Raw genomic sequence first — 27,999 nt, forward strand, 5'->3', positions numbered from 1 at the left:
TGAAAATATTCAAGGCAGAGCCAATTTCAGAATAAATCCATCTGTTTGGCAATGCTAGGATGAGAATTTATGTTTAAACACTCTGCACGTCGCTGGGGCTAACTGTGAGCTTCATGCCTGAACATTGTCACACCTGTCTGGGGGATAAAAAAGATCTGACACACAAGTTTTAAGAGATAAAAGGAGATCTCTGACCCAAAGAAGTAATCCATTTATCTAATATAATAATATAATCTAGGGCAGGTTCTCACTCGTTTGAAGCCGTGTGATCTGTTATCAGTGGACCATTTTGTGTTTCCACCACTGCTGCACAAACTAGGTGTCTCTCCTGTAATCGGCTTGGAACAGAAGACTGGGAGCGCAGGACTGTACAAAGGCTGTGGGAAGGACCCCTGTTGTCTGTTTGGTATTGCTCTCCCAAAATCTGCCTTTAAACATCAAGCACCATTGCAGAGGTTACTGAAACACTTTCAGTTAAGTACCTTAAACCTGGAGGAATGTATGGCATGGGATAAAGGGCCCACATGATGGGATTAGACACAGAATAAAATCAGCACAGCAATTATTTACAATGGTGGGTTTCTTAGGAACTAATTGTGTCTCTCGTTTAATAAATGTTCTTTCCCCCCCCCCCGCACCCCCTTCTAATTTGGCCCTGTAGAGCTGACTCGTGCTGGGTTATGATTTAACCCTGAATTTCCTTGTTCTATGTGAGTTGAAAACATTGTCAACTCAGTGGGGTTAGATTTTTAGGGTGGGGTACTGGACCTTGCAGCCACTCCTTGTTCCTGTTCTCACCCAGAGTCTTGAAGAGTTGTGTTTCCTGACCATCGGCTTAAATACATCTCAGGGGAAATCCTATTATCAGTTTGTCGCCAGTTGTGTGAGATCCATGCTTTGGGAAGCTATTCGTTGGCTCAGGCCTTAGCACAATATATGGGCGCCATGGTTTCAGCTGTGGCTCATTGGATTCTGGGTTCAAGTGCCATCCCGGAGGCTTGAGCACATGATCTAGGCTGACACTTCAGTGCAGTTCTGAGGGAATGCTGCACAGTCTGACATGCTGTCTTTGTGACAAGAGGTTAAACTGAGATCCTATCTGCCCCGTCTGGTGGATGTAAAAGATCCCATGGTACTATTTCGAAGAACAGGACCGTTTTCTCCATGCCCAGAAGGGAAAACCAGTAAAACTTGGGAAATGACTGGCACTGGTCTGAATTGGTCTTGTATAGCTTAAAATGGAACTCCAGTTCAGACCAGTACCAATCATTTCCCAAGTTTTACCGGTTTTTCCTCCTGGGTGGTCCTGACTACATACAATGTGATGCTATATGTGACCCATGTGATTGAGTCTGAAACCTGTTTACATAGAACATACAGCGCAGAAAACAAGCCATTGGCCCAATTGGGCCCATGGAGGTTATACACCATATAAACCTCTTCCCAGCCTATCTACGTATCCCTCTATTCCTTGCTCCCTGATGTGCTTGTCTAACTTCCCCTTAAACACATCTGTGCTACATATCGTGCATGGCTCAGTTGATAGCGCTATTGCCTCTGAGTGACAAGGTTGTGGGTTCAAGTCCCATTCCAGGGCTTGAGCACAAATATCTAGGCTGACTTTTCAGTGCAGTACTGAGGGAGTGCTGCACTGTCAGAGGTGCCGTTTTTCAGATGAGACATCATGCCCAGGTTCTGTCTACCACTCAAGTGAATGTAAAAGATCCCACTGCATTATTTTGAAGAAGAGCAAGGACATTCTCCCAGGTGCCCCGGATAACATTTATGCCTCGGTCAACATTATGAAAACAGATTATCTTTTTTTTATTCATTTGTGGGATGTGGGCTTCGCTGGCTGGGCCAACATTTATTGCCCATCCCTAATTGCCCTTGAGAAGGCGGTGGTGAGCTGTCTTCTTGAACCGCTGCAGTCCATGTAGTGTAGGTATACCCACAGTGCTGTTAAGGGAGGGAGTTGCAGGATTTTGTTCCCATGAATCTGCTGCCCTTGCCCTTCTAGGTGGTAGTAGTCATGAGTTTGGAAGGTGCTGTGGAAGGAGCCTTGGTGAATTCCTGCAGTGCATCTTGTAGATGGTACACACTGCTGTTAATGTGCGTCAGTGGTGGAGGGAGTGAATGTCTGTGGATGTGGTGCCAATCAAGTGGGCTGCTTTGTCCTGGACGGTGTCAAGCTTCTTGAGTGTTGTGGGAGCTGCACTCATCCAGGCAAGTGGGGAGTATTCCATCACACTCCTGACTTGTGCCTTGTAGATGGTGGACAGGCTTTGGGGAGTCAGGAGGTGAGTTACTCATCGCACAATTCCTAGCCTCTGACCTCTTGTGGCCATAGTCCAGTTCAGTTCCAGGTCAATGGTAACCGCCAGGATGTTGATAGTGGGGGATTCAGTGATGGTAATGCCATTGAACATCAAGGGGCGATGGTTGGATTCTCTCTTGTTGGATTGGACATGGTCATTGCCTGACACTTGTGTGGCGCGAATGTTACTTGCCACTTGTCAGCCCAAGCCTGGATATTGTCCGGGTCTTGCTGCGTTTGGGCATGGACTGCTTCAGTATCTGATTCGTGAGTGGTGCTGAACATTGTGCAATCATCAGCAAACATCCCCTTCTGACCTTATGATGGAAGGAAGATCATTGATGAAGCAGCTCCAGATGGTTGGGCCTAGGACAGTGCCCTGAGGAACTCCTGCAGTGATGTCCTGGAGCTGAGGTGACTGACCTCCAACAACTACAACCATCTTCCTTTGTGCTAGGTATGACTGCAACTAGTGGACAGTTTTCCCCCTGATTCCCATTGACTCCAGTTTTGCTAGGGCTCCTTGATGCCACACTCGGTCAAATGCTGCCTTGATATCAAGGGTAGTCACTCTCACCTCACTTCAGGAGTTCAGCCCTTTTGTCCATGTCTGAACCAAGGCTGTAATGAGGTCAGGAGCTGAGTGACCCTGGCAGAACCCAAACTGGGCGTCAGTGAGCAGGTTATTGCCCAGCAAGTGCAGCTTGATAGCACTGTTGATGACCCCTTCCATTACTTTATTGATGATAAGAGCATAAGAACTAGGAGCAGGCAATTCAGCCCCTCAAGCCTGCCCCGCCATTCAATATGATCATGGCTGATCTCATTTCGGCCTCAGCCTGTTACTAATTAAAAATCTGTCTATCTCCTCCTCAACTTTATTTGGACAGTAGACTGGGCGGCAGTTGGCCGTGTTGGATTTGTCCTGCTTTTATGGACAGGACATACCAGGGCAATTTTCCACATAACTGGGTAGATGCCAGTGTTGTAGCTGTACTGGAACAGCTTGGCTAGGGGCACGGCAAATCCTGGAGCCTTCAATACTATTGCTGGAATATTGTCAGGGCCCATAGCTTTTGCAGTTTCCAGTGCCTTCACCCGTTTCTTGATATCACATGGAGTGAATTGAATTGGCTGAAGACTGGCATCTGTGATGCTGGAGACCCCCGGAAGAGGCCCAGATGGATCATCCACTTGGCACTTCTGGCTGAAGATTGTAGCAAATGCTTCAGCCTTATCTGATCATCATAGCATTGGTGTTTGTGGGAGCTTGCTGTGTGTAAATTGGTTGCCACATTTCCTACATTACACTTCAAGAAGTACTTAATTGTCTGTAAAGCGCTTTGGGACATCTGGTGTTTGTGAAAGGTGTATCGATGCAAGCCCATGGTCTTAAAGACCTCTGCCAGGTCACCCTTAACTGTTGAGACGAGCACGCCAGCCTGTTCAATCTTTCCTGATGACTACAAGCATTCAGGAGCTGGAACCCAGCCATTTAGTGAATCATTAATCTGGCCGCAAGCCAGCTATTTGGACAGCAGCACTCTGTACCTCCAATAAACTGCTCTATCTCTTTTCTTAATCTCTTCCCGGGATGCGAATGATGCAGTCAAGGCCATATTTAATTGTTGCCTCGCGAAAATGACAGGCCAGCCGATCAGTTGATTCCAGGAATTTGATGATGAAAGAATGGTCAGTGTACATCTACTTCAGGGTGGTGTCCGTGAAATTCCCACTCGATTAAGGATGCAGGTTGGGATTTGCTGCTGATGTCGTATTAGCACCCCCTTGTTCCTGTTTCATAAGTGTTTGCAGAGGGCATGACAAAATGATTAGATTCTGGATTGTCCCCTTGCTGTTCCTCAAAAACCTATTGAACATCAACTTGCATTTAAAAAGCACCTTTTTAGGTTGTAAAACGCCCCAAAGTGACAGGAGCAATTATCAAACAAACTTTGACCCTGAGTCAGACATATAAGGCAATTTAAGACCAAAGAGTGTCTTAATGGAGGAGAGCGGGGCAGACAGATTTGGGGAGGGACTCTGAGAGTTTAGGGCCTAGGCAGTTGAAAGTACAGCCCCATTGGGGTGATTTAAAACCAGGAATATTTAAGAGGGCAGAGTTAGAGGAGCACAGAGATCGTTAAGGTTGTGTGGCTGGAGGAGATTGCAACAATAGAATGGGGCGGGGCCATGGAGGGACACGAGGATGAGAATTTTAAAATCGGGTCATTGTTTAACCAGGAATCAATCCATGTCAGTGAGCGTGGGGGTAATAGGGGAACAGGACTGGGTGCAAGGTAAGACATGGGCAGCAGAGCTTTGGATGACCTCAAGTTAACAGAGGGTAGAATGTAGGGGACCAGCCAGGAATGTATTGAAATAGTCAAGTCTGGAGGTTAACACATTTTTAACACCTTTTTATTTGTGTTTTGGTAAGAAATAAAGCTTATGTGAATGCACTTGACCTTAAAACCCAACATTTAAACATGCACCTTTTCTTCATCACCCTCTCTTCTCTTTGGTGGGTGGGGGGGGAGGTGGAGAAAATGGTCACACAATCCCAATAAGTGTCAGTTTCTAATTGATTGCATTCCAGTGATGCTCCACCCCCACCCCATCTTTAAAGGAAGTGCTCACAGATTGACTTCAAGCCCTTTGTGACTGTCCCCAGTACCACACTGTGGGCAATTAACCTGCTGCCTAGTTGAAGTCCCTCTCGCGAAGTACAGGAGGGGTGGGAAGATGTGCTGCTGGATGAGTCACCGCTGTCAGGAGAGGATGACGAGGGAGGAATTTGGCCAGGAATGTAGGAACAAATAACTAGTGAAATGAGCTGTATAATTAACATAATGTCCTAATCATCACTTTGGCTTCTAAAAGTGAGAAGCACAGACCGTTTCCATCAACAAGAGGGAGTGAAATGAAGAAACTCAAATAAAGCTTGATGCTCAGGAGGAACAGCTTAATGTTTAATGTTGATTGCATCAGAGAACAATGAGATGCACGCTCCCTTTTCTTTTGTTCACCCTTTCACACCAGGTCTAAGAGCTAAAACGTAGCGAGGCAGTCCTCAACCTTTCTAAATCGGGACAGACACAAGAATATCAAATTTCAAACAATCACAACAATTTATACTGCAGGAGAAAAGGGTGCTGACTGGTTGGCAAGTCAACTCTGATTCATGTTCAATCCTTGCACCTTTTTTTGAATTATCCGGGGGCGTGGGGAGCCTATAGTTCCCCATTGCTTTCTTCGTGGCAAACCCTCGGCCAAATCAGAGTTGACTGACCAACCAGTCGGCAGTCCCTTCTCCTGTAGTATAAATTCTTGTGGTCGTTTGAAATTTGGCATTCTTGGGTTGGTCGCAAGCCAAAAGGCCTTGAGAACGCACCTGTCTTTTCAGTTCTATACTGGCAGGCAACTTTAAATCACTGGTCAGGCCTCAGCTGGGGAATTGTGTTCAGTTCTGGGCATCACACTTTAGGAATTAGGATGTCAAGACTTTTGGAGAGGGTGCAGAGGAGGTTGACTAGAATGGTACCATGGATTAGTGACTTTTCAATGAAGAAACGAGAGATGCTGAGGCCGTTGCCCCAAGAACAGGGACGGTTAAGTGGGAATTTAATGGAGGTGAAATTGATTATTGTGAGCTCTCTTTCTTTCTTTCCCCGTTTCCTCCTAGTTATAGTGAGGCAGTCATGGCTGTAACATAGAGAAGTGCGGCAGCTAAGTTATGGACAGCAAGATCCCACAAAACAGATAAACGACCAGGTCATCAGTTGGTTGAGATATTAAATATTAGCCAGTACTCTGGGAATAATACCCCTCTTCGGAAGCAATGGCCGGGGGATCTTTTACATCCATCTGAGAGGGCAGATTGGGCCTCTCTTTCACCTCTCCTTCTGAAATTTGTTGCCTCCAACAGTGCAGCACTCTCTCATTGCTTCACTGGAGATGTTAGCCTTGATTTTTGTGCTCAAGTCCTAGAGTGGGACTTGAACCACAACCGCCTGACTCAGAGGCAAGAGTGCTATGCATTGAGCTACGGATGATACTTACAAAGCACCGTAATTGGGAGCTTATTATTTTTTACACCAAAGGTGCTCCAGTGATGCAGGCTGATGACGATGCTCTGATTGATGACAGCATGAAGCAGGCTCGAGCCGGCATTTGTTGACCGCGGTTTAAAAATAACAATGGGCCAGATAGGAACCACATAAATAATTAACGATATGGAACAGTTACTTGAAGGCTGTAATGTGAGCTGTGGATTCAGATAACAGAATTCTAAGCTGTTGATGGCATTTCCATCCTTCATGTTAGATAACCGCAACAACTTGTATTCACATAGCACCTTTAACGTAGTATAATGTCCCAAGGCATTCCACAGGAACGCTATTGGACAAGAATTGACACTGACCCACTCAAGGCCCTTGGCAGCCCGGTTCAGTGTGTTATAAATCGTTGGGGTTACCTGCAATCCAACCACCAGAGTAACAGGAGACTGTGTAGGAAATGAACCTGGGAACAGCTAGTGGTTGATGAATATGATCTCAAGGATTTTTCTTTAAAAAACAAACGAGCTGGCCTGGAACTGGGATCAGTTTGTGCGCTTCCCAGGATGCTGGCCTGATTGGCACCTTTTCACCCGACTGGCCAGGTAATCCATTTAGGGAGATCTCCCGGACAAATCTTGTGTTTCAACGAGGTCACTTTCCATTCATCTAAACTCCAGAGATCACTAACCCATTCTATCCGATCACTCCTCATGTGACAACCCTCGCATCCCAGGGATCTAGTGAACCTTTGTTGCATCTTCTCTCATGCAAATATATCCTTCCTTAAATACAGAGACCAAAACAGCAGACAGTACTCCCAGGTGTAGTTTCCCCCAAGCCCTATGCAATTAAGCAAGATTTCTTTCATCTTAGACTCTTTGCTGTGGATGAAGGGATCCACTTTCCTGGGGATAGAGGAGGCTGAAGAAGTTTAGCAGAGTTTTTTTTTAATTATGAAGAGTTTTGATAGACACCAGGCATGTACTTGATGGGCTGAATGGCCTCCTCCTGTACCATTATGATCCTATAACATACTCCTTCTGTTGGAGAACCTGGTACAAGAGACTATCAAGTCAAAAAAAAACATGACACCACATGAGTATGGAGAGAGATTAGGAGAAGTTTGAGGATTGCTGGAGCATTGAAAAATGCTTCGCCCACGGAGTAGGTAAGACACCTTTTAAGGGAAAAATGGATAAATATTTTGGGTAGAGCCAGATTAGGGGCTTTGGGGGAAGTGTAGGACAGTGGGCTAGCAGAGAATGGGTGCAGTCAGTGGGCCAAATGGCACCTGTTGTGTTGTAAACTCTTCAGTTCTCTCCTGTCAATAGGAACTTGTATGAGATGTTGCAAGGAGAAGTTTAAGTTTTTCTTTTAACTTTGTCTCCAGTTCTTGTACATTTGACGTTTAACATTCTGGATTTTATCAGGGTGACTGATAAACATATCAGTTTGACTGAAGCTGTGTAGGAAGCTAGGATTGGAAAAGCTGCCTTTTTAAACAACACTGACATTTTAATTTCCATTAAAATCAAAACTTAACAATTGGAACTGGTTCCTTGGTATTTGTAAGAGAAATACTGTTTACCGTTTAACTATTTCAGCGCCGTGCAGTTGGGAACGGAGATGCTGGAGCTGGACTGTCACCTGACCAAAGATGAACAGGTGGTTGTGTCACATGACAGCAATTTGAAAAGAACCACAGGGGTGAATGTGGATATAGCCAACCTCGTGTTCGCAGTAAGTGGTAAACTTCTTCTGAAAGCTATTTTAAGCAGCTGTTGTATTTTCCCTGAAACAGCCTGTCCCGTTGTACAACCTGACACAGAATACAGCTTCACGGGTCAGTGTGTCTCAAATATGCAATGAATTGTTATGTTGGCAAACATGACAGCCATTTTGTGCACAGCAAGATCCCAGGAATGACAAATGAGAGGAAAGACCTGCATTGGTTGAGGAAGGAATGTGGCACAAGGTGAACTTTTTGTTCCTGTCTGAACAGTGGCACAGGACCAGTCAGATCAACATGAATAATTGGCACAGGCAGCCATTATTCAATATCTCACATAAAGGGCGGCACCTCCATCAGTGCAGCGCTCCCACAGCACTGCTCCTCCAACAGTGCAGTTTTCCCTTAGTACTGCTCCTCCAACAGTGTAGTGCCCTCCCTCAGTACTGCTCCTCCAACAGTATAGTGCTCTCCCTCAGTACTGCTCCTCCGACAGTTCAGCACTCCCTCGGCGCTGCTCCTCCATCAGTGCCGTGCGCTCCCTCAGCACTGCTCCTCCATCAGTGCCGTGCGCTCCCTCAGCAACGCTCCTCCATCAGTGCCATGCACTCCCTTAGCACCATTCCTCCAACAGCACGGCGCTCCCTTGGCGGTGCATTGTATTCGACTGCCTGGATTACTTGTTCATGTTCTGGAGTGAGTCTCGAACCCATCATCCTCAATTACTAGACTGAAGCAGGGACCCTGCTGTTTGTGATGTTTGCCCAGTGCTATGAAATCCTCACGCAGCAAAGAAAACTGAAGAAGGTGCCAAATGTCTCCAGATAGATTCCACCTTGAACAATGGGCTGACCTACATTATAACAATAACTGCGTTTCTAAAGTATTTAATGGGCTGTGGAATGCTTTGGAACATGGTGAAAGGCACTATAGAAATGCAAGTCTTGTTTTCCTTTCTTGACTTGTCCTAATGCAGAATGAATAATAACCAGGACAGGAATGTGTCTAGCAGCTATTTTGAAACTGGATACTTAAGAAATGCACTTCTAAAATGCAGCAATGCAGATGCTGCTCAAAATGTTTCTATTTTGGACTATTGTATAATATTTAATGATCAAGTCGCATATCATTGAGTGAAGGCTTGGATTAAGAGTTCAACATCTGGATAACTTGGGTGCGACAGGGAGCTAAAGGCCACTGGTTCATAAGTGCAAAGGGCAAATTTATTACAGATATAGAGAGGGAGGGTGTTGGCTGGGATTGTTCCATGCGTGCCAGAATGGAATGGTTGAGGCAAGGAGACTGGATTCATTTAAGGAGTGCGGTGCTCGAGCAGGAACCAGCCATATCAGTGATGAGGTCAGATCAGATAGGCTGAAGGGCTTGTCCTGTCAAAATGATTCCTGGCACAGTCATACGGCAGCTGAAATTCTTGTGACGACATTCAGTTTGGGTTGGATAATGTCCAAGTCAGTCTTGTCTGCTATCAGCAGCCAAGTCTCAGCATGTCTCAGTTAGTAGCGGACCACCTCTGAGTCAGAAAGTTCAAGCTCTGCTCCAGGACTTGAACTCATAATCCAAAGCTGGCACTATTAGCAGTACAGTATTGGGGGAGTGCTACATTGTTAGGTGACTTCAGAAGAGAAGTTGCAGTGAGGTCCCCTCTGCATTTGGAGGCAAGAAGCACCTGCATCTCTATAAGAACGTTCACAATCTCAGGACATCCCAAAATGCTTAAAGCCAATGAAGTACAGGCTGCAATAGGGAAGCTGTCATGTTACCAACTCTGGTTGGACTGTATTCTGGAAGGTTTTATCACATGACCTATGACCCCGCTCCTGATATTGTTTCCCTGATGCATCATCCATTGTGGCAATTAGTAATTGCAGCTACAATCCCCAGAATCCTCCCTGCCCTGGGAACTGCTCTATCTGTTGGTTGGCTTTATTGATTAGATGCACCAGGACTAGATTGTACCCTAGTGTGTATTTTGCGTCCCAGGTTGCCTTGGAGACTCCAGGACAATCCGAGAGGGTTTGCAACCCTGCAGAGAAACACCTTTGACCACAAGTCCATCAGGCAGTGGTTGGCCCGTAACGTCTTAGAGGCCCTGCGGGAAAAGGAGATGGTGGATCCTGTCAGATGGTACCCCGAGCAGACTGTCAGTCATTTGGCAGAATGCCTCATTGCCAGAACTTTCCAACAAGCACCAAGATGTAGCTTGGCTGGTGGTAAGAAAGGCCCTCCCGTCAGACCCTACCTACACGCCAGGGGTCTCATCCCCTCTGCACGTTGCCCTCGAGGAGTCTGTGGTGGGGAAGAGATTGTGTTGTTCACCTCCTTGTGCAGAGGTGCACAAAGGAGGTCTGGAGAGAGATGCAGTGGTTTTTGTCGAGGTTCATCCCGAGCAGTTCTGTGACACAGGGCTCTGTGCTCTCCGGGCTGTTCCCAGGGACACACACTGAGACAAACATCAACTGCTGCTGGAGGATCATCAACTCAGTGAAAGACGCTCTTTGGTCTGCCTGAAACCTGTTGGTCTTCCAGCGCAAAGAGTTGTCTTTGACCGTGTGTTGCAGACTGGCACATTCCAAGGTCCAGGACTACATGCTGAGGGACGCATTAAAGCTTGGGGCAGCCACCACAAAGGCGCAATGGGGAAAGATCGTTGTCTAAGATCTTTCTGCCATAGTGCACCGAGGGGCTGGGAATTGTTTACACCTCTTGAGCTGTGTGACTCACATTGAGTATATGCAGTGAATGTTACATGTATCACAGCTGAATTGAAGCACCTCAGGGTGCAACACGATCAATGTGGAAAACATAAATATTATTTCACCTTTTGTGACGGCCATTTTGAAATATTTTGTGGAGAGAAAGACAGAGTTAACGTTTTGAGTCCACATGGCTCTTCAGAGCGAACTCTTCATACAGACTCGAAATGTTAACTATTGTCTTTCTCTCCACAGATGCTGTTATACGTGCTGACTTTTTCCAGCGTTTTCTGTTTTTGTTTCAGATTTTCAGCACCTGCTGTATTTTGCTTTTATTACATTGAAATGTTTTGTAATGTTCTTTCAGATATTTTACGAATAAAGAATATTTTTGCAAAAAAAGACACTAGGTTTTCAAAGGATGAGATCAAATGGGTTAGTGAGGCACCATTGTCTGAACCTGCCATGTGTGTAATAATGATATAAAGGCACCAATCGCTCATGAGGGATTGTGCAATCATGTGGTGGATTCATTTATCAATTCTACGCACATGTGAACAGTTATGCATGGGCAGAAAACTGAAGGAATGTGTGTGCTGTGTCCTGCTTCAGGCTGAAGTGAAACTGAGGCTGGATCACATGACACACTTCTCTTAAATTGATGGCATGCCGCTATCCCTTAAAGGCATATTACAACAGAACCAATCCATCTAATTTGTGATCTTAATCGAAGCTGGCCAAGGCCACGTAAAAGGCTTTAAAACATATCAACAGCTGTGATTATAAGTTGCAGAACAAAAGTGCAACAGGAGGGATGATGGCTGTTTGTCCAAAGAGGTTCTCTAGGAACTTTCCTCCATTCTGCCAACCCTTCCTCTGTTGAATGAACTGTGGCTTTATTGAGTGAGTCACCCTGTGTTTGCAGATTGGACGTTTGCCTCTATTGCACAGTTGTGACTTCTGTAACTGTTTCTTCTATTTTAGGAACAAGCATTGCTGAGGTATGAGGTGGCTACCCTACATCAATTTTTTTTGTGAAAAATATACTTCATTCATAAAGTGTCTGAAAGAACATTACAAAACATTTCAAAATGGCCATCATAAAAAGTGTATTCCTATTCAAGCTTTCCACATAGATCATGAGGTGCTTCATTACACTCAATGAACATTACAGACATTTCAACATGGTCATTACAGTCAGACAGTGCAATGGATGCACTATCTACACAGATAGTGTTGCACATTACAATTGGGATACGTGTAGTACTCACTGCATACATTCAATGTGAGTCATTGTATAGACTCCTTGGGTCTATACAATGCCCAGCGCCTGGGTGCACTATGTCTGAAAGGTCTTAGACAGCGACATTTCCCCAATATGCCTTTGTGCCGGAGTGAGAAATCGGCCAGACCATCTGCCAAGAGCGTCTCACATCTGATGACCAGGTTCTTACCCACAATGGAGAGGGACTGTAGCTCCCACATGCCCAGTTTTCTTTTCACCAGAGCCACTTGCTCCTTCCAGTTTCTAACGCGTGTCGTGGTCCCTCCGAACCATATCCCCAGCACCTTCAGGCAGTCTGACCTGACGGTGAAGGGGGTAAAGGATCAGACAGCCCAGTCCCCAAAGAACATGGCCTCGCTCTTGCCATGATTTATCTCAGCTCCTGAGGCCAGTTTGAACTGGTTGCAGATGTTGATCAGTCTGCGCAACAACAGCAGATCCAAGCAGAAGACGGTGACATCGTCCATGTACACATCAATACATGGGTAATCAGTGTATGAATGTAATCTGTTCTCTTGTTTCCTTTCCTTCCCTGCCTTACCTCTCTCAGGAGCTCCCGCCTTACCATTGTACACTACACGTCTCTTTCAAGAAAGGTAAGATCTGAAAATCACTTGAGGCACTGAAGCAACGTAATGTTGCAATGTGTCCCATTGCAAAGTAATGGGGTTTTTTTTAAAGGGATAATTGTGGTACAAATGCACCACTTCACTGACTGCTGGAGTCATTTAGGCTAGGAATCTCTGTTGTAACATTCTACAACTCCACATTCCTTCCTACCTCCAATAACCTTTCACCCCCTTGCTTATCACACATCTACCCAGCTCTGCCTTCAAGGACTCTGCTTCCACTGCCTTTTGAGGAAGAGTTCCAAAGACTCACGACCCTCTGAGCGAAAAGATGTCTCATCTCTGCCTTAAATGGGCGACCCCTTTTTAAACAGTGACCCCTAGTTCTAGATTCTCCCCCAAGAAGAAACATCCTTTCCACACCCACCTTGTCAAGACCCCTCAGGATCTTATATTTCAATTAAGTCGCCTCTTACTCTTCTAAACTCCAGAGGATACAAGCCTAGCCTGTCCAACCTTTCCTCATAAGGCAACCCACCCATTCCAGGTATTAGTCTGGTAAACCTTGTCTGAACTGCTCGCAATGCATTTACATCCTTCCTTAACTAAGGAGACCAATACTCTACACAGTACTCCAGATGTAGTCTCACCAACATCCTGTATAACTAAAGCATAACCTCTCTACTTTTATTTTCAATTTCCCTTGAAATAAACAGTAACATTCTATTAGCTTTGCTGCACCTGCACACTGACCTTTTGGGATTCATGCACTAGGACACCCAGATCCCTCTGCATCTCAGGGCTCTGCAATCTCTCACTATTTAGATAATATGCTTCTTTATTCTTCCTGCCAAAATGGATAATTTCTCATTTTCCCCCATTATACTCCATTTAACAGATCTTTGCCCACTCACTTAACCTATCTATATCTCTTTGTAACCTTCTTATGTCCTCTTCACTTTCCCACCTATCTTTGTATCATCAGCAAATTTAGCAACCATTCCTTCATTCCCTTCATCCAAGTCATTTATATAAAATTATAAAAACTGAGGCCCCAGCCCTGATCCCTGTGGCACACCACTCGTTACATCTTGCCAACCAGAAAATGATCCATTTATGCCTACTGTTTCCTGTTAGCTAGCCAATCTTCTATCCGTGCCAATGTGTTACCCGCCCCCAAGCCGAGTGTTTGTTTTATGCAGTAACCTTTGATGTGGCACCTTATCAAATGCCTTCTGAAGATCTAAATGCAGCACATCCACTGGTTCCTCTTTCCACTGGTTCCCCTTTCCACAGCACGTAACTGCTTCAAAGAACTCCAATAAATTGGTTAAACATGATTTCCTTCTCCCAAAACTGTTGACTCTGCCTGATTGCCTTGAATTTATCTAAGTGCCCCACTATAATGTGTTTAATAGTAGCTTCTAACATTTTGCCCAAGACACATGTTAAGCTAACTGGCCTGTAGTTTTGAAACTTTTGAAATCTTAGATCATCTCTGCTTCCTCCACCCTGGTGGGCTGCAACTTCCAGGTCGTTACCACTTGCTGTTCTTCCTCACATCCCTCCTTCATCTCTTGCCCAAAATCATAATTCTGTGCACATCCCCCCCCCACCCCCGGTCCTTGCACCATCAGCTAATGGGAGCACATTTTCCTAGTATAGCTTACTAAACCACCACCTTCAACATTCACTCCCTCCACCACCAATACACAGTAGCAGCAGTGTGTACCAAGTACGAGATGCACCACAGCATCTCACCAAGTCTCCTTGGGCAGCACCTTCCAAACCCACAACCTCTACTACCTAGAAGGACAAGGGCAGCAAGTGCATGGGAACACCACCACCTGGAAGGTCCCCTCCAAGCCACTCACCATCCTGACTTGGAAATATATCGCCGTTCCTTCACTGTCACTGGGTCAGAATCCTGAAACTCCCTTCCTAACAGCACTGTGGGTGTTTCTACAATACATGGAATGCAGCAGTTCAAGAAGGCAGCTCACCACCACCTTCTCAAGGGCAATTAGGGACAGGCAATAAACGCTGGCCTAGCCAGCGACGCAGGCCAGAAACAGGCCATTCAACCCACCAGGTCCATGCTGGCCTTTATGCTCCACACAAGCCATCTCTCACCTTATCAACGTATCCTTCTATTCCTTTCTCCCTCATGTTTATCCAGTTTCCCCTGAAATGCATTTATGTTATTTGCCCCAAGTACTCCGTGTGCTGCGATTACCCAGAGACAGGTGAGAATTTGAATAACGAATTTCTCCTGAATTCCCTGTTGAATTTATTAGTGACTACCCTAGATTTATGATCCCTGGTTTTAGACTTCTTCATGAGTGGAAACCTTTTGTCTACGTCCACCCTAGCATATCACTTCATGATTTTAAAAACCTCCATCAGTTCACCACAACCTGCCCCCACACAGCCTTCACTTTACCTGAGGAAAGAGGCCACACAGCTTGTTCAATATTGCTTGGGACAAAATAATTTTAGATGCCTGAGTCCTATCATGCTGCTTCATAGTGATCGTTCATGCAACTGGAGAGATTGTTGCTCCACTCTAGAAGCAGGCCAGATGCGAGAAGCATCAAATAAGCAGTTGAGTTTTAATGATGGCTCAGAACTTACTCAATTTACTGAGTTCACCATGACACTTTGTCATGCTGGCTTTCAACACTCATCCTCTGGGATTTTAGCCCAGTACCATAAAATATTGCTACTCCCGAATGAGGGGTGGGGGGTGGTGGTGGGAAAATTAAGCCTGTACAGCGAGTTTGGATCTTTTAGTCCCAGTTTTTTCCCTCCTGCACCATTTTCCCATGAGCATGTTGACTCAACAATAACTTGTATTTGTAAAGCACCATGGTCATTTTAAAACATCCCATGGTGCTTCACCGAGGTGATTATCAGACAAAGTCTTACACCGAGTCACATATTGTGGCAGGTGCCCAAAAGCTTGGTCAAAGAGGTAGGTTTAAGGAGAGACTTAATGGTGGTGAGAGGGGTTTAGGGTGGGAATTCCATAGCTTAGGGCCCAGACAGCTGAAGGCACAGCCGCCAGTGGTGGAGCGAAAGGAATCGGGGGATGTGCAATAGAAGGGTGGCCAACTGTGGGGGGAGGAAACCGCCGTGGGGAAGCGCTAGCGAGAACTGGGCTGCGGGGAAGGGAGGTGCTTGTGAGACCTTGGGAACAGGTGTAAGGGGCTCGGGATGGGGGAGGGGGATGCAGGTGGGTGTTCAGACTCGGGCTCAAGACTACCAGTGCCTACTTTGCACCCGCAGCAGCGGGCACTCTGCACTCCGGGCAGACGCAAAAGATGAAGACACAGGAGAAATGGTGTCCCGGGAAACCCCGATGCAGAACAGATTCTGGGACAGTCCCGAAGGTGGTCACTCATCGGATGACATCCCTTAAGTAATCATTTGATCTGTGAGCGCTTTGGTATGTCTTTGTGCATTGCTGGTCCATCAGTTCAATCTGCAGCTGATTGCTTGCCCCTTTGATTTAGACTGCTTCTGTGTGGGAGGAGAAGACAGAAAGATTCCATTGCTGCGGGAAGTATTTGAAACCTTTCCAGGCACACCCATCAACATTGACATCAAGGTCGACAATGACATCCTCATTCAAAAGGTACCAAAAGGGGAAAATAATTTTTTTTTCTATTGAAATAAAAAGAGATCGAGAAACACTCAGCAGCTCAGGCTGCATTTGGAGGGAGAGAAATAGAGCTTGCGTTTCAGGTCGATTATCTTTTATCAGACTTGCTTCTGATGTTTTGGTGAAAGATCATCGACCGGCAATGTTTACTCTCTTTTCTCTTTCTCCACAGCTGCTGCCTGACCTTCTGAGTGTTTCCAGCACAGAATCTTAGAGCACGCGAGTAGCCATTCAGCCCATCTTTGGAAAGTACAGCCCAGTTTACTCCCACGATCCCAACTTCTATCCTGGAAACCTGCTTCTCATTTTAAGTTACTAATACCCAGGAGCCACAGTGGGGGAGACAGTGGCATTGTGGTAATGCCACTGGACTGGCATCCAGAGGCTCTGGGGACAGACGTTCGAATCCCACCATGCAGCTGGTGGAACTTAAATTCAATTAATAAACATAAAGCTAATCTCAGTAATCAACTATCATCGATTGCTGTAAAAACCCATCTGGTTCACTATTGCCTTTTAGGGAAGGAAATCTGCCGTCCTTACCCAGTCTAGCCTACATGTGACTCCAGACCCACAGCAATGTGGTTGACTCTTAACTCTCCTCTGAAATGGCCTAGCAAGCCACTCAGTTCAAGGGCAGTTAGGGATGGGCAACAAATGTTGCTCTACCTTCATAAAGATAATGAGAAAAAGATGGTGGGTGTGGGGCCGGAGATGAACATCTGTTTCATGCAGCGAGTTGTGATGACCTGGAATGCACTGCCGGAAAATGGTGGTGGAATCTGATTCACTGAAGAGAGCAGGCGTGACCAGGCATCACTTGTCTCATGTCCACTGCCTGGAGAGCCAGGGAGAATATTATAACAATAACAACGTGTATTTATATAGCGTCTTTAACATAATCAAATGTCATAAAGCACTTCACAGGAGCGTTATGAAGCAAAATTTCACACCAAGCCACATAAGGAAATTTGGTCAAAGAAGTCAGATCCAAGGAGCATCGTAAAGGAGGGGGATGAGTTGGAGAGTCGGAGAGGCTTGGGAAGGGAATTCCACAGCTTAGGGCCTAGCCAGCTGAAGGCACGGCCACCAGTGGTGGAGCAATTAAAATCGGGGATGCACAAGAGGCCGGAATTAGAGGAACACGGGGATCTCTGAGGGTCATGAGGCTGGAGGAGATTGCAGAGGTAGGGAGGAGTGAGGTCATGGAGGGATTTGAAAACAAGGATGTGAATTTTAAAATCGAGGTGTTCCTCAACCAGGAGCCAGCGCAACTCAGCAAGCACAGGGTGAATGGGACTTAGTGCGAGTTAGAACACAGGCAGCAGAGTTTTGGATGAGCTCAAGTTTATGGAGGGCAGAATGTCGGAGACCAGCCAGGAGCGTGTTAAATTAGTCAAGTCTAGAGGAAACAAAGGCATGAATCAGCACCAAATGAGATGGGGCTGAGCCATCTTTTGGAGATGGGAATAGGCAATCTTGGTGATAACATGGATATGTAATTGGAAGCTCACTTCAAAGTGGCGAAGAGCCTGGTTCCGCTTTGTGTAACAAAGTAGAAAGCTGATGTAATGAGACTGGCTAACCTGTCTGGCTATTCTAAATATCTCACCTTCACCTGGTTCAGTGTGTCTGTTGTCCGGCAGGTATCGGATTTGGTGCAGGAGTTTAATCGACAGGACATCACTGTCTGGGGCAACGCCAGTGATCACATCGTGAAGAAATGTTACAGTGCGGTAAGCCTTGCTACATCAATCTAAGATGCAGCATCAACATAAGACAGTTACCAAGAAATCCAGTAGGGAATTCAGAAGAAACTTCTTTACCCAAAGAATAGTGAGGAAAGTGGAACTGGTTGAAGTGAATAGTATAAATATATTTAAGGGAAAGCTAGACAAACATTTGAGAGAGAAGGGGAGAGATGGTTACAATGGTCGATTTAGATCAGAAAAAATGGGAGGCGGCTCAAGTGGAGCATAAACACCAGCATGGACTGGTTGGGCTGAATGGCCTATTTCTGTGCCATGTATCCTATGTAATCCCCACTTGTGTCCCAAGGGTTTGGGCACGTTTTTATTTGGGAAGCTTGGATTGGGATAACTGCAGGACTTTTCCCCAATCTCCTTGAAGACGACTCTGCCCTCGGTCACGTGGTATCTTTTGAGTGGCAGTGGAAGGGCCATGAGCATAATGTTTGTTGTCAGTGCCACAGACACTAAATCAAGTTCCACCTTCACAGAACGGAGGACAGATACCCTGGGGCAAGTGTTCCACAAGAGTTGCACTGTATGAGAGATCTTGCACAGTGCAAACATATCTGACCTGAACAAAGTAGATGCTGAAATATTATTGGAAAGCGGTAGGAGTAGGCCATCCAGCCCCTGTAGTCTGGTCCACCGTTCAATTCGATCATGCCTGATCCATACCCCAACATTTTATCTGCTTTGGCTCCATATCCCTTGATAATGTTACCTGTCAAATCTAATCTCATTCCTAATGAGATTGGGAAAACCCAACCTCATTCTTAACCATTGCAGTTGACCCACAGCATCCACAGCCTTTTGAGGAGTGAGTTCCACATTCTTGCTGCTTTTACAGCTGTAGTTGAGAGTGCTATCCTTTTCAGATGTCTCTCCAGGTCCTGTTGTCCTGGCAACCTTGTTGGGTCTTTAAGGGTACAGGGATTGTTGAACCATGCAGGAAGGGTATTTGATGACCAGATCTTGCTTGATGAAATCTGCTCTCGAAGAATTTTGACTCAAGTGAAGAGTGTCATGAGCAATGAGAATCACCCCTTGTTTCAGTATAACTGTTGAATGTGTTCGGGGAAAAGGATACAATCCCTCAGACGGTGGACAAATCAGTTCCTGAACTCGTTTGTGTGCCATTCTCAATAAGAACATTTAACAAGCGTTTGATGTACAGCCAAGGATACGCACTCAGGGTGGGAATCACTGAATATTTTAATGCATTGGAATAGTTTTCAATACACACTTTAATTAAAGTTAGACCTCTGTGATAGGGTAATTTTCTTTCCTTTATTCATGTAATTTTTTTAATGAACAAACAAATGGATGAATTTCCATGTAGATAATAAAATGAAATTGGAATTGAATCATGTACACCACTGCTCCCCGATTCACTCCTGAATGAATCAGTTCCAATTTTAAGTCATATTGGACTCGAAACGTTAACTCTCTTTCTCTCTCCACAGATGCTGCCAGACCTGCTGAGCTTTTCCAGTCGGTATTTTTTGCTCTCATTTTGTATTAGATCCGATTTACTCCTGAATGGACCAGCTCCAATTTTAAGTCATATTGGGCTCAAAACGTTAACTCTGTTCCTCTCTCCACAGTTGCTGCCAGACCTGTTGAGTTTTTCCAGCATTTTTATTTTATATTGGTCCCGATTTAAAGTTTTGTCAAAATTTATGTTTGGGATTCCCACCAGAGGAAATAGGTCACTGGTTTTCACTCGCTGTACTGTGCAGCCACCACAGTGAGTGCTCAGATGAGTCAGATGAGGAACACGTGTTCCTTTCTGCTCCTTCATCGCTCTCTGTGTGAGCATCTTTGTTTTCACATGCCAGTTTAAGAAAATCACAATCCTACAATCTCGCTGGAGGGTTACTAGAGGCAGACGCTTTTTATTTGTCCACGGGATGTGGGTGCCGCTGGCTAGGCCAGTATTTATTGTCCATCCCTAACTGCCCTTAAGAAGGTGTTGGTCAGCCGCCGCCTTGAACCGCTGCAGTCCATGTGGTGTAGGTACACCCACAGTGCTGTTAGGGAGGGAGTTCCAGGATTTTGATCCAGCGACAGTGATGGAATGGTGATATATTTCCAAGTCAGGATGGTGAGTGACTTGGAGGGGAACATGAATGATACAAGACACTCAGTTATTGACACGTTCACCTCTGAGTCAAGGGGGATTAAGTCCCACTCCATGGTTAGAACACTTTAGCAAGGCTGACTCTCCAGTGCCGTTCTGAAGGGGTGCAGCTCAGTTGGAGGTGCTGTACTTTGATGAAACATTGAACCAAGGCTCTGGATGGACTTTGAAGACTCACAGCACAATTGGGAGAATGGGAAGTCCTCCTGGTGTCCTGGCCAATATGTCCACCCTTAAACACTGCCACCGAATACTAATTAACTGGTCATTTTAGGTCATTGCTATTTCTGTGCAAAACGGCTGGTGGTTTTTGGTTGCATGACAGTGACAACACAGCCAAGTAAGTAATGGATGTGCTATTTACACACAGGCTTCTTGTCGACAGGTTCCTGGCCCTCGTGTGAAGTGCTTTGTTTTCTTTTGTTGTTGACAGAACCCAAGAATTCCGATCCTGTTCAGTAAGCAGCGAGTGTTTCTACTGATAGGGCTGTTTTACTCGGGGCTTCTGCCGTTCTATCCTTTACGGGAACAGTTCCTGGAGATCCCTATGCCTTCCATTAACCTGAAGTAAGTGAACTCTGAATGGGAGTCTTCAATCAACTCTTAACCAGAGGCCGTGTGCAGTGCCATTGGGTAGATTGCTGTTGCCATAGCAATCCCATTGGGGTGGATTGGCATTATCAAGTGTGGGTCAGTGGGATGGAGGTGGATTTACTCTGTCCAGTACCATTAAGCTGCATTTGCTGCAAGGAGCACCTTTGGCATTGCCACAGTAAACCCATTAGGAGGATTGGCATTGCCATGAAGGGAGAGGTCATTCCTTTTCATTAGCAGTGTGGCTGATTCCTGTAATCTCCTCTGTTATCTTCTCTCCGGCTGCCGGCATTCGCCCCTCATTGGGCTACGGTTTCTCTCACACATTGGAGCTCTCCATGCCTGGTACCATCCTGAGCATTGATGGGGGTGACACGTCAGGGACCCTGTGTAGCCAATCTCCACCTGGGGCCTCAATACAAACTCCTATGCACTGGTGGAGAGACACAAACAATGCTGCACGTTACCGAGTAGTGTCCCCTCTACAGACTAAGTGACGGACTAATCACCTTAAATTCAGCTAATGAGGCGGCAGTCAGCCGGCTCCAGGGATTCACATTCACTAAATAAAAATAATGGGGTTGTATCGGCTGCCTGTTCAGCTACCAGGAGTTGGGTATTATGGTCATGTCTGACCCTGTCCTTAGCCCACACCCACATGTGGGCTTCCAGCAGGCCTTGATAGTGCCATGGACTGGGATCCTGCCTGAATATCACCATCTTGAAGTAGCATTGGGCCAGTGCTCGTGCCTCCCCCACAGCCGCTCTGGTTAGATCTGATTTTGATAGCGGACTTGCTAATTTTTCTTTGGAGCTGTTGGTCAGTTATCACAAAATCAATTGGTCCCATTTCTCTCTTTCCCATCTCCAACAGCTCAGCTTTGTAGCGGGTGGGACAGTAACCAGAATTTAAGAGAATCGGTTAAAGAACCGGGGTTTGGGGGGTGATATGCATGACCTGGAAGGCACTGTCTGAAAGAATGGAAGCAGGAAAGGTTACGCCTTGCTTTGGGGAAAGAGCAGGGGAGTGGGACCAATTGGATTGCTCCTTCAAAGAGCTGGCAGAGGCATAATGGGCCGAATGGTCTGAAGGGAAAAGAATAGAATGAGGAGTGTTGCCCCTCAGTTTCTTGAGCCCATCAGTACCATTACCCTAATGGCAGAATCACGCCATTGACAGTACGCTTGATGCGCCATGCTCTTAAACCATAGGAAAAAAGCTGTAGGAATTTGGAAATGGGACCAGACCATTCAGCCCATCCAGCCTATTCTGTAGTTTTATTTTCCCTGTCATTGTTGCATCTCCCTCGATACCCAACGAAAAAGTCTATTAATTTCAGTCATGAAAATTTTGATTGACTCCCAGCTCCCAGAGTCCCTTGGGTAAGAGTTCCAGATTGTTAGTAACCTCTGTACGAAGTAGTACTCCCTGATTTCACGCCTAATTTAATGCAACCTAAAATTTAACCTTTACTTTTTTAAAGGTCACCATGTCTTTCCTGAGCTTGAGTGCCATCAGCTCCAATTTCTACCCCCACACCACCTTTGTGACAGACTATACTCACCGATACTTCACTGAGCGTTGTACACCCCGGAGTACACGGTCTATAATCATGACGCTGGCTCCTTTCAGTTAATATGGACACGGTATTGGAAATATCAGAGTCCATCTGTTACTGAGGACACTGGCAAACATTGACAGGAATTTGATGCCATATCCTCTTTCCAAGAGTGTGTTTTTGTTTCATATCCAGATTAAGAGACCCGAGTAAGATATCCAGAACACAACGGTTTATGATCTGGCTTACTGACACGTGAGTAGTTGCAATTATCTTGAAACTGCATTGCTCGTTCCTCTGTCTATGTCTTCCTCATCTCTATACTTCCCTATCTATATTTATCTGTGTCCCTGTCGTGTACTCTTTTAGTTAAATTTTCTTTTCAACTCCGCTGTGACAGCGGGCTAAGATTAGGGGAGCTCACCTTTAGGGAAATTGCTGGTTACCTGCATCGCACACGGGGTGCAGTGTGCTCATGGGCTCTGTGGGGATTGCCATTGATCACTAATGGAGGTGGAGGGATGTGCCACCCACGGCTTACACGACCTGGGGAGTACGTGCGTCCGCGCTGTGGGTGGGGTATGATGAGGCAGCTCCTTTAGTGAGTCAGTGTGAGGAGAAGCTGTGCGTAGCTTAGTGCTTAGTGGGACTGGCCTTTTCAAACTGTGAAATCCGTCAAACTGCACAAGTTAACTCGGCCCCACTGGGATTGCACACTTCGGCTGAAGAACTCTCAAAGTTAATTGTGGTGTTTCTCATTTCTACCCATCCAGTTTACTGATGAGGAAATCTCTGTTCGAGCACCTCAAAGCACGAGGAATTCAGGTGAAACATGCACTTTTATCCTGTGATGCCTTTGTAACTTCAGGTCTGACGTCTGCAGAATGAGACCAGATTTTTTTGTTTTACATTTTGCACCTGATCACTGATCAGAATCTAGCAACGGTTCCTCAACTTGCGTCTGAGTTAATTTGAACTCCGAAATCCAGGCTGACATCCCAATGCAGTATGGAGGGAGTGTTGCACTGTCAGAGGTGCCGTCCTTCGGGTGAGAATGTTAAACTGAGGACCCATTTGGCTGGATGTAACAGATCTCAACACTAAAAGATCAAAGGCAAAATTTCATTGGTCAGTCACTGCCAATCAGTTGTCTCGCTCTATGTGGGATCTTTCTGTGCTGAAAATGGCTGCCTTGCTTATAAGTCATTAGCCACTAAGCTTTATAATGCAGCTGCTTTAAGTACTCCTACGCAAGGTGATATATAAATTCAGTCTTTCCTTTGATAACAGGCGTCTCACTTCCCAGCACTGACCCAATGTTGACAGTGCAGGGTACTCACTCTGATATTCTGAATCCTGTGTACACAATCACACTGTGAATTATTGTGAGATATACCCCACTATCAAGACCCTGGGGATTACGTTGACCAGAAACTGAACTGGACTGGACTAGCCATATAAATACTGTGGCTACAAGATTAGGTCAGAAGCTGGGAAGTCTGTTGAGACTAACTCACCTCCTGATTCCCCAAAGCCTGTCCACAAGGCACAAGTCAGGAGTGTGATGGAATACTCCCCACTTGCCTGGATGAGTGCAGCTCCCACAACCCTCAAGCTCGACACCGTCCAGGACAAAGCAGCCCGCTTGATTGGCACCACATCCACAAACATACACTCCCTTCACCACCGACACACAGTAGCAGCAGTGTGTACCATCTACAAGATGCACTGCAGCAACTCACCAAGGCTCCTGAGGCAGCACCTTCCAAACCCACGACTGCTACCATCTAGAAGGACAAGGGCAGCAGATTGATGGGAACACCACCACCTGGAAGTTCCCCTCCAAGTCACTCACCATCCTGACTTGGAAATATATTGCCGTTCCTTCACTGTCGCTGGGACAAAATCCTGGAACTCCCTTCCTAACAGCACTGTGGGTGTACCTACACCACAGGGACTGCAGCGGCTCAAGAAGGCAGCTCACCACCACCTTCTCAAGGGCAATTGGGGATGGGCAACAAATGCTGGCCTAGCCTGCGAAGTCCACATCCTACAAATGAATATTTTTTTTAAGAAAAACAGTGTAGAAGGGAGGCTGCTCAGCCCATTGAGCCTGTGCTGGCCCTTTTGAAGGAGCTATCCAATCAGCCCCACCCACCCTGCTCTTTCCCCATACCCCTGCAAATTTCTCCATTATCTCCAGTTCCCTTTTTGAACGTTATGATTGAATCTGCTTCCGCTGCTCTTTTGGGAAGTGCATCCCAGATCACAACTCAGTCTGTATAAATAAATAAATAAATAAATTCTTCCTTGGTTCTTTTCCTAATTCTCTTCAATTTGGGTTCCCTGGTCACTGACCTTCCTACCAGTGGATTCAGCTCCTCCTTATTGACACTGTCACAACAGCTCATGATTTTGAACATATGGAACCATTGACAGTATAGGAACAGAAGGAGGCCATTTAGCCCATCGAGTCTGTGCTGCCTCTTTCGAAGAGCAATCCAATTAGCCCTTCTCACCCGCCCTTCCCCCCACTGCCCCTCCTCCCCCCCACCCCTGCAGTTTATTTCTCCTTTAAATATTTATTCAATCAAATCTCCACTTAACATTCTCTGCTCCGAGAACAACCCCGGCCTCCTTTCAGCAGGGCTGCCTGTTTGTTTGCATTGTTGCCCCCACCCCCAGAGGAAATGAGGGGCGGGGGGGTGCGGGGATTAAGATTGGCTACACAAACAAAAATACCTGGGAAAAAACTCAGCAGGATAAAAGCAAATAAAACTGCGGATGCTGGAAATTGAAAACAAAAACAAGATTTGGCTGTCTGTGGCCTGCTCCTTGTCGCCTGTAATCAGCTGCCTTGTTCTTATTCTCTGTAGGTTTACATCTGGGTCCTAAATGACAAGGAAGACTTCGAGAGAGCCTTTGATCTGGGAGCGACCGGGGTCATGACAGACTACCCGGTTCAGCTGAAGGAGTTTCTGGAACACTATCCCTGCAAAGAGCAGTAGGAACAGAGATTGTGGGGGTGGGGGTGGGTGGGTGGGGGGGGCTGCTGAAAGAGGGTGGGGAGAGGGGAAAGAGGCCAAAAACACCCTTTGACTCCTGGCACGAGCTTTGGCCGGTCGATTCAGTATTTTTTGTACCACAAGCACCCACCACGTTTACTGCAGCAGGAAAAGAATGGTTCAGGATCATTCAGGCTTATTCACTGTCAGTTAACTGTATAATTTATGGTCACAGAAAATGTTCTCTTTTAAAGTTAATAACTTTGTTTGAAGCATCTTTGAGGATTTTATGTCTAGTTGTTTGAGGCCAAGGTTCTCTTCCTTGGCCTGGTGGTTTATTGGAAACCTTGTCCTCATGTGACTGACTCGGTGCAGGTTTATATATAAAAAAACAAACTGGATTTTTGTTAAACTGCAATTGTTGAAACCACTGAATCACAGAATCTTACAGCACGGAAGGAGGTCATTCAGTCCATCATGGACCGGCTCTTTGAAAGAGGTAATCCAATGAGTCCCACTCCCCTGCTCTTTCCCCAAATGCCTTGCAAACTTTTTACCTTCATTTTCGAGTATTTACACAGTTCCCTTTTTGAACGTTACCACTGAATCTGCTCCTGCCACCCTTTCAGACAGTGCCTTCCAGATCACAATGTTTTAAAAACAAAACCTGGAGTATGATAAGAACACTCTGGAAATGACTAGCCCAGCAACAAGTGGAAAGTCAGCATTTTACGTGTTGTCAGAGGGTAGCTTTGCACGTGGTCTCTTTAAGGGAGGATAAGGAGGAGAAGCTTTTATGGCAGAGAAGGTTTATTGAGCTGCTGCTTCAACAGGATCTGAAACGTTAACTGTGTCCAACGATGGAGGCCTGCGCTGCCATGATTTGCTGCTTCCTTAAATGTAAGAAGCAGTAAAAGGAAGTTGGTTGTTTGTTTTACAGGATTGGAAGAGAAGGGGATTTTTTTATTTAGCTAGGGAGGGCGATCGGGATTTGCTGCGGCTCAGTATTGAAATGTAAAACTTAGCACTTAGCGCTAAGAAAAACACCATCTTGGAGGAGGTGTGCTGTGGGAGAGGGAAACGGCCGGGGGTGGTGGAAGAAAATGCTTCTTGTGGCTTTGGGAAGTTAATGAAGAGCATCCCCAAGGTGGGAGGGTGGTTGAAAGAAATCTTACTCATTAAACCAGACATCAGTGGATAATGAAAGATGTACCCCATTGAATTAAGTCCAAGAGGTGGCCAAGATTTAATCACAAGGTAATAAATGATGTATTCTTGTGGTTTATGAATCCTCCCAGCTTGTTGAGTTGTAACAACAGCTTGCATTTATATAACATTTTTAACCTCATAAAATGTTCCAAGGCGCTTCATAGGGATATTGCCAGACAAAATTTGATGCCAACCTACGAATAAGGAGCAGGCGTAGGCCATTCGCCCCCACCGAGTCTGCTCCGCCATTTAATAAGATCATGGCTGATCTGATAGTAACCTGAAATCTGCATCCCACCTACCCCCGATAACCTATCACCCCCTTGCTCACCAAGAATCTATCTGCCTCTGCCTTAAAAATATTCAAAGACTCTGCTTCCTCCGCCTTTTCAGGAAGACAGTTCCAAAGACTCACGACCCTCTGAGAGAAAAAGTTTCGCCTCATCTCTGTCTTAAATGGGCGACCCCTTATTTTTAAACAGTGACCCCCCCCCTAGTTCTAGATTCTCCCACAAGAGGAAACATCCTCTCCACGTCCACCCTATCAAGACCCCTCAGGATCTTATATGTTTCAATCAAGTTGCTTCTTACTCCTCTGAACTTCAGTGGATACAAGCCTAACCTGTCCAACCTGTTCCTCATAAGGCAACCTGCCCATTCCGGGCATTAGTCTGGTAAACCTTCTCTGAACTGCTTCCTACGCAGCCACATCAAGGAATATTAGAACAGGTGAGCAAAAGCTTGCTCTACGAGGTAGGTTTTAAGAAATGTCTTGGAGGAAAGAGAGGCAGAGAGGGAGGGTTTAGGGAAGGATTCCAGAGCTTTGGGCCCAGGCAGCTAAAGGCACAGACATCAATGGTGGAGCAGTGGAAATCGGGGGTGCTCAAGAGGCTGGAATTGGAGGAACGCTGATATCTCAGAGGGTTGTAGGGCAGGAGGAGGAGGTTACAGAGATTGGGAGGGCATGAGACCACGGAGGGATCTGAAAACCCAGTGTGAGAGTTTTAAGGTTGCTTGACTGCGAGCCAGTGTAGGTCAGTGAGCACAATGCGTGGTGGGTGAATAGGACATGTGAGTTAGAATAGGCAGCAGCAGGGTTTTGGATGAATTTAGGTTTATGGAGGTTGCAAGGAGGGAGGCCTGTCAGGAGAGCATCTACTTGTAAGAAGATTTTCTGACTGATTTCTTACCTTTTGCCACCCTCAGATGCTGACTGTCACTGGGGTATGAGATTACAGACACAGGGCACACAACAGTCACCCCCCACCTAAATGACTATACTTCATGATGAATGCTGTTGAGCTATTTGACCATTGTATCCGAGCTCAACACCATCTAGTGCAGCCTTGCCGAGAATCTGCTCTAGAATCATAAGAGCAGGAAGAGGCCATTCAGCCCGCCT

At 45.9% G+C, this 27,999-nt stretch overlaps 1 protein-coding gene across 1 annotated transcript in view; it reads left to right on the forward strand.

Annotated features, from left to right (window-relative positions):
* The window catches only part of gdpd1 (glycerophosphodiester phosphodiesterase domain containing 1), a 45,594-nt gene extending 20,195 nt beyond the window's left edge, over window positions 1-25,399 (forward strand). Inside the window, exons 3-10 of the mRNA XM_078536856.1 lie at window positions 7,983-8,118; window positions 12,657-12,702; window positions 16,191-16,312; window positions 17,986-18,075; window positions 20,664-20,797; window positions 22,579-22,638; window positions 23,157-23,208; window positions 25,260-25,399. Coding sequence (XP_078392982.1) covers window positions 7,983-8,118; window positions 12,657-12,702; window positions 16,191-16,312; window positions 17,986-18,075; window positions 20,664-20,797; window positions 22,579-22,638; window positions 23,157-23,208; window positions 25,260-25,391 — 772 coding nt within the window. The 3' untranslated portion in view covers window positions 25,392-25,399. The remainder of the gene's footprint in view (window positions 1-7,982; window positions 8,119-12,656; window positions 12,703-16,190; window positions 16,313-17,985; window positions 18,076-20,663; window positions 20,798-22,578; window positions 22,639-23,156; window positions 23,209-25,259) is intronic.
* The last annotated feature ends 2,600 nt before the right edge of the window (window positions 25,400-27,999 follow it).

This window comes from Cetorhinus maximus, unplaced genomic scaffold, assembly GCF_964194155.1.
Source record: "Cetorhinus maximus unplaced genomic scaffold, sCetMax3.hap1.1 HAP1_SCAFFOLD_1609, whole genome shotgun sequence".
In the NCBI taxonomy this organism is placed as follows: domain Eukaryota; kingdom Metazoa; phylum Chordata; class Chondrichthyes; order Lamniformes; family Cetorhinidae; genus Cetorhinus; species Cetorhinus maximus.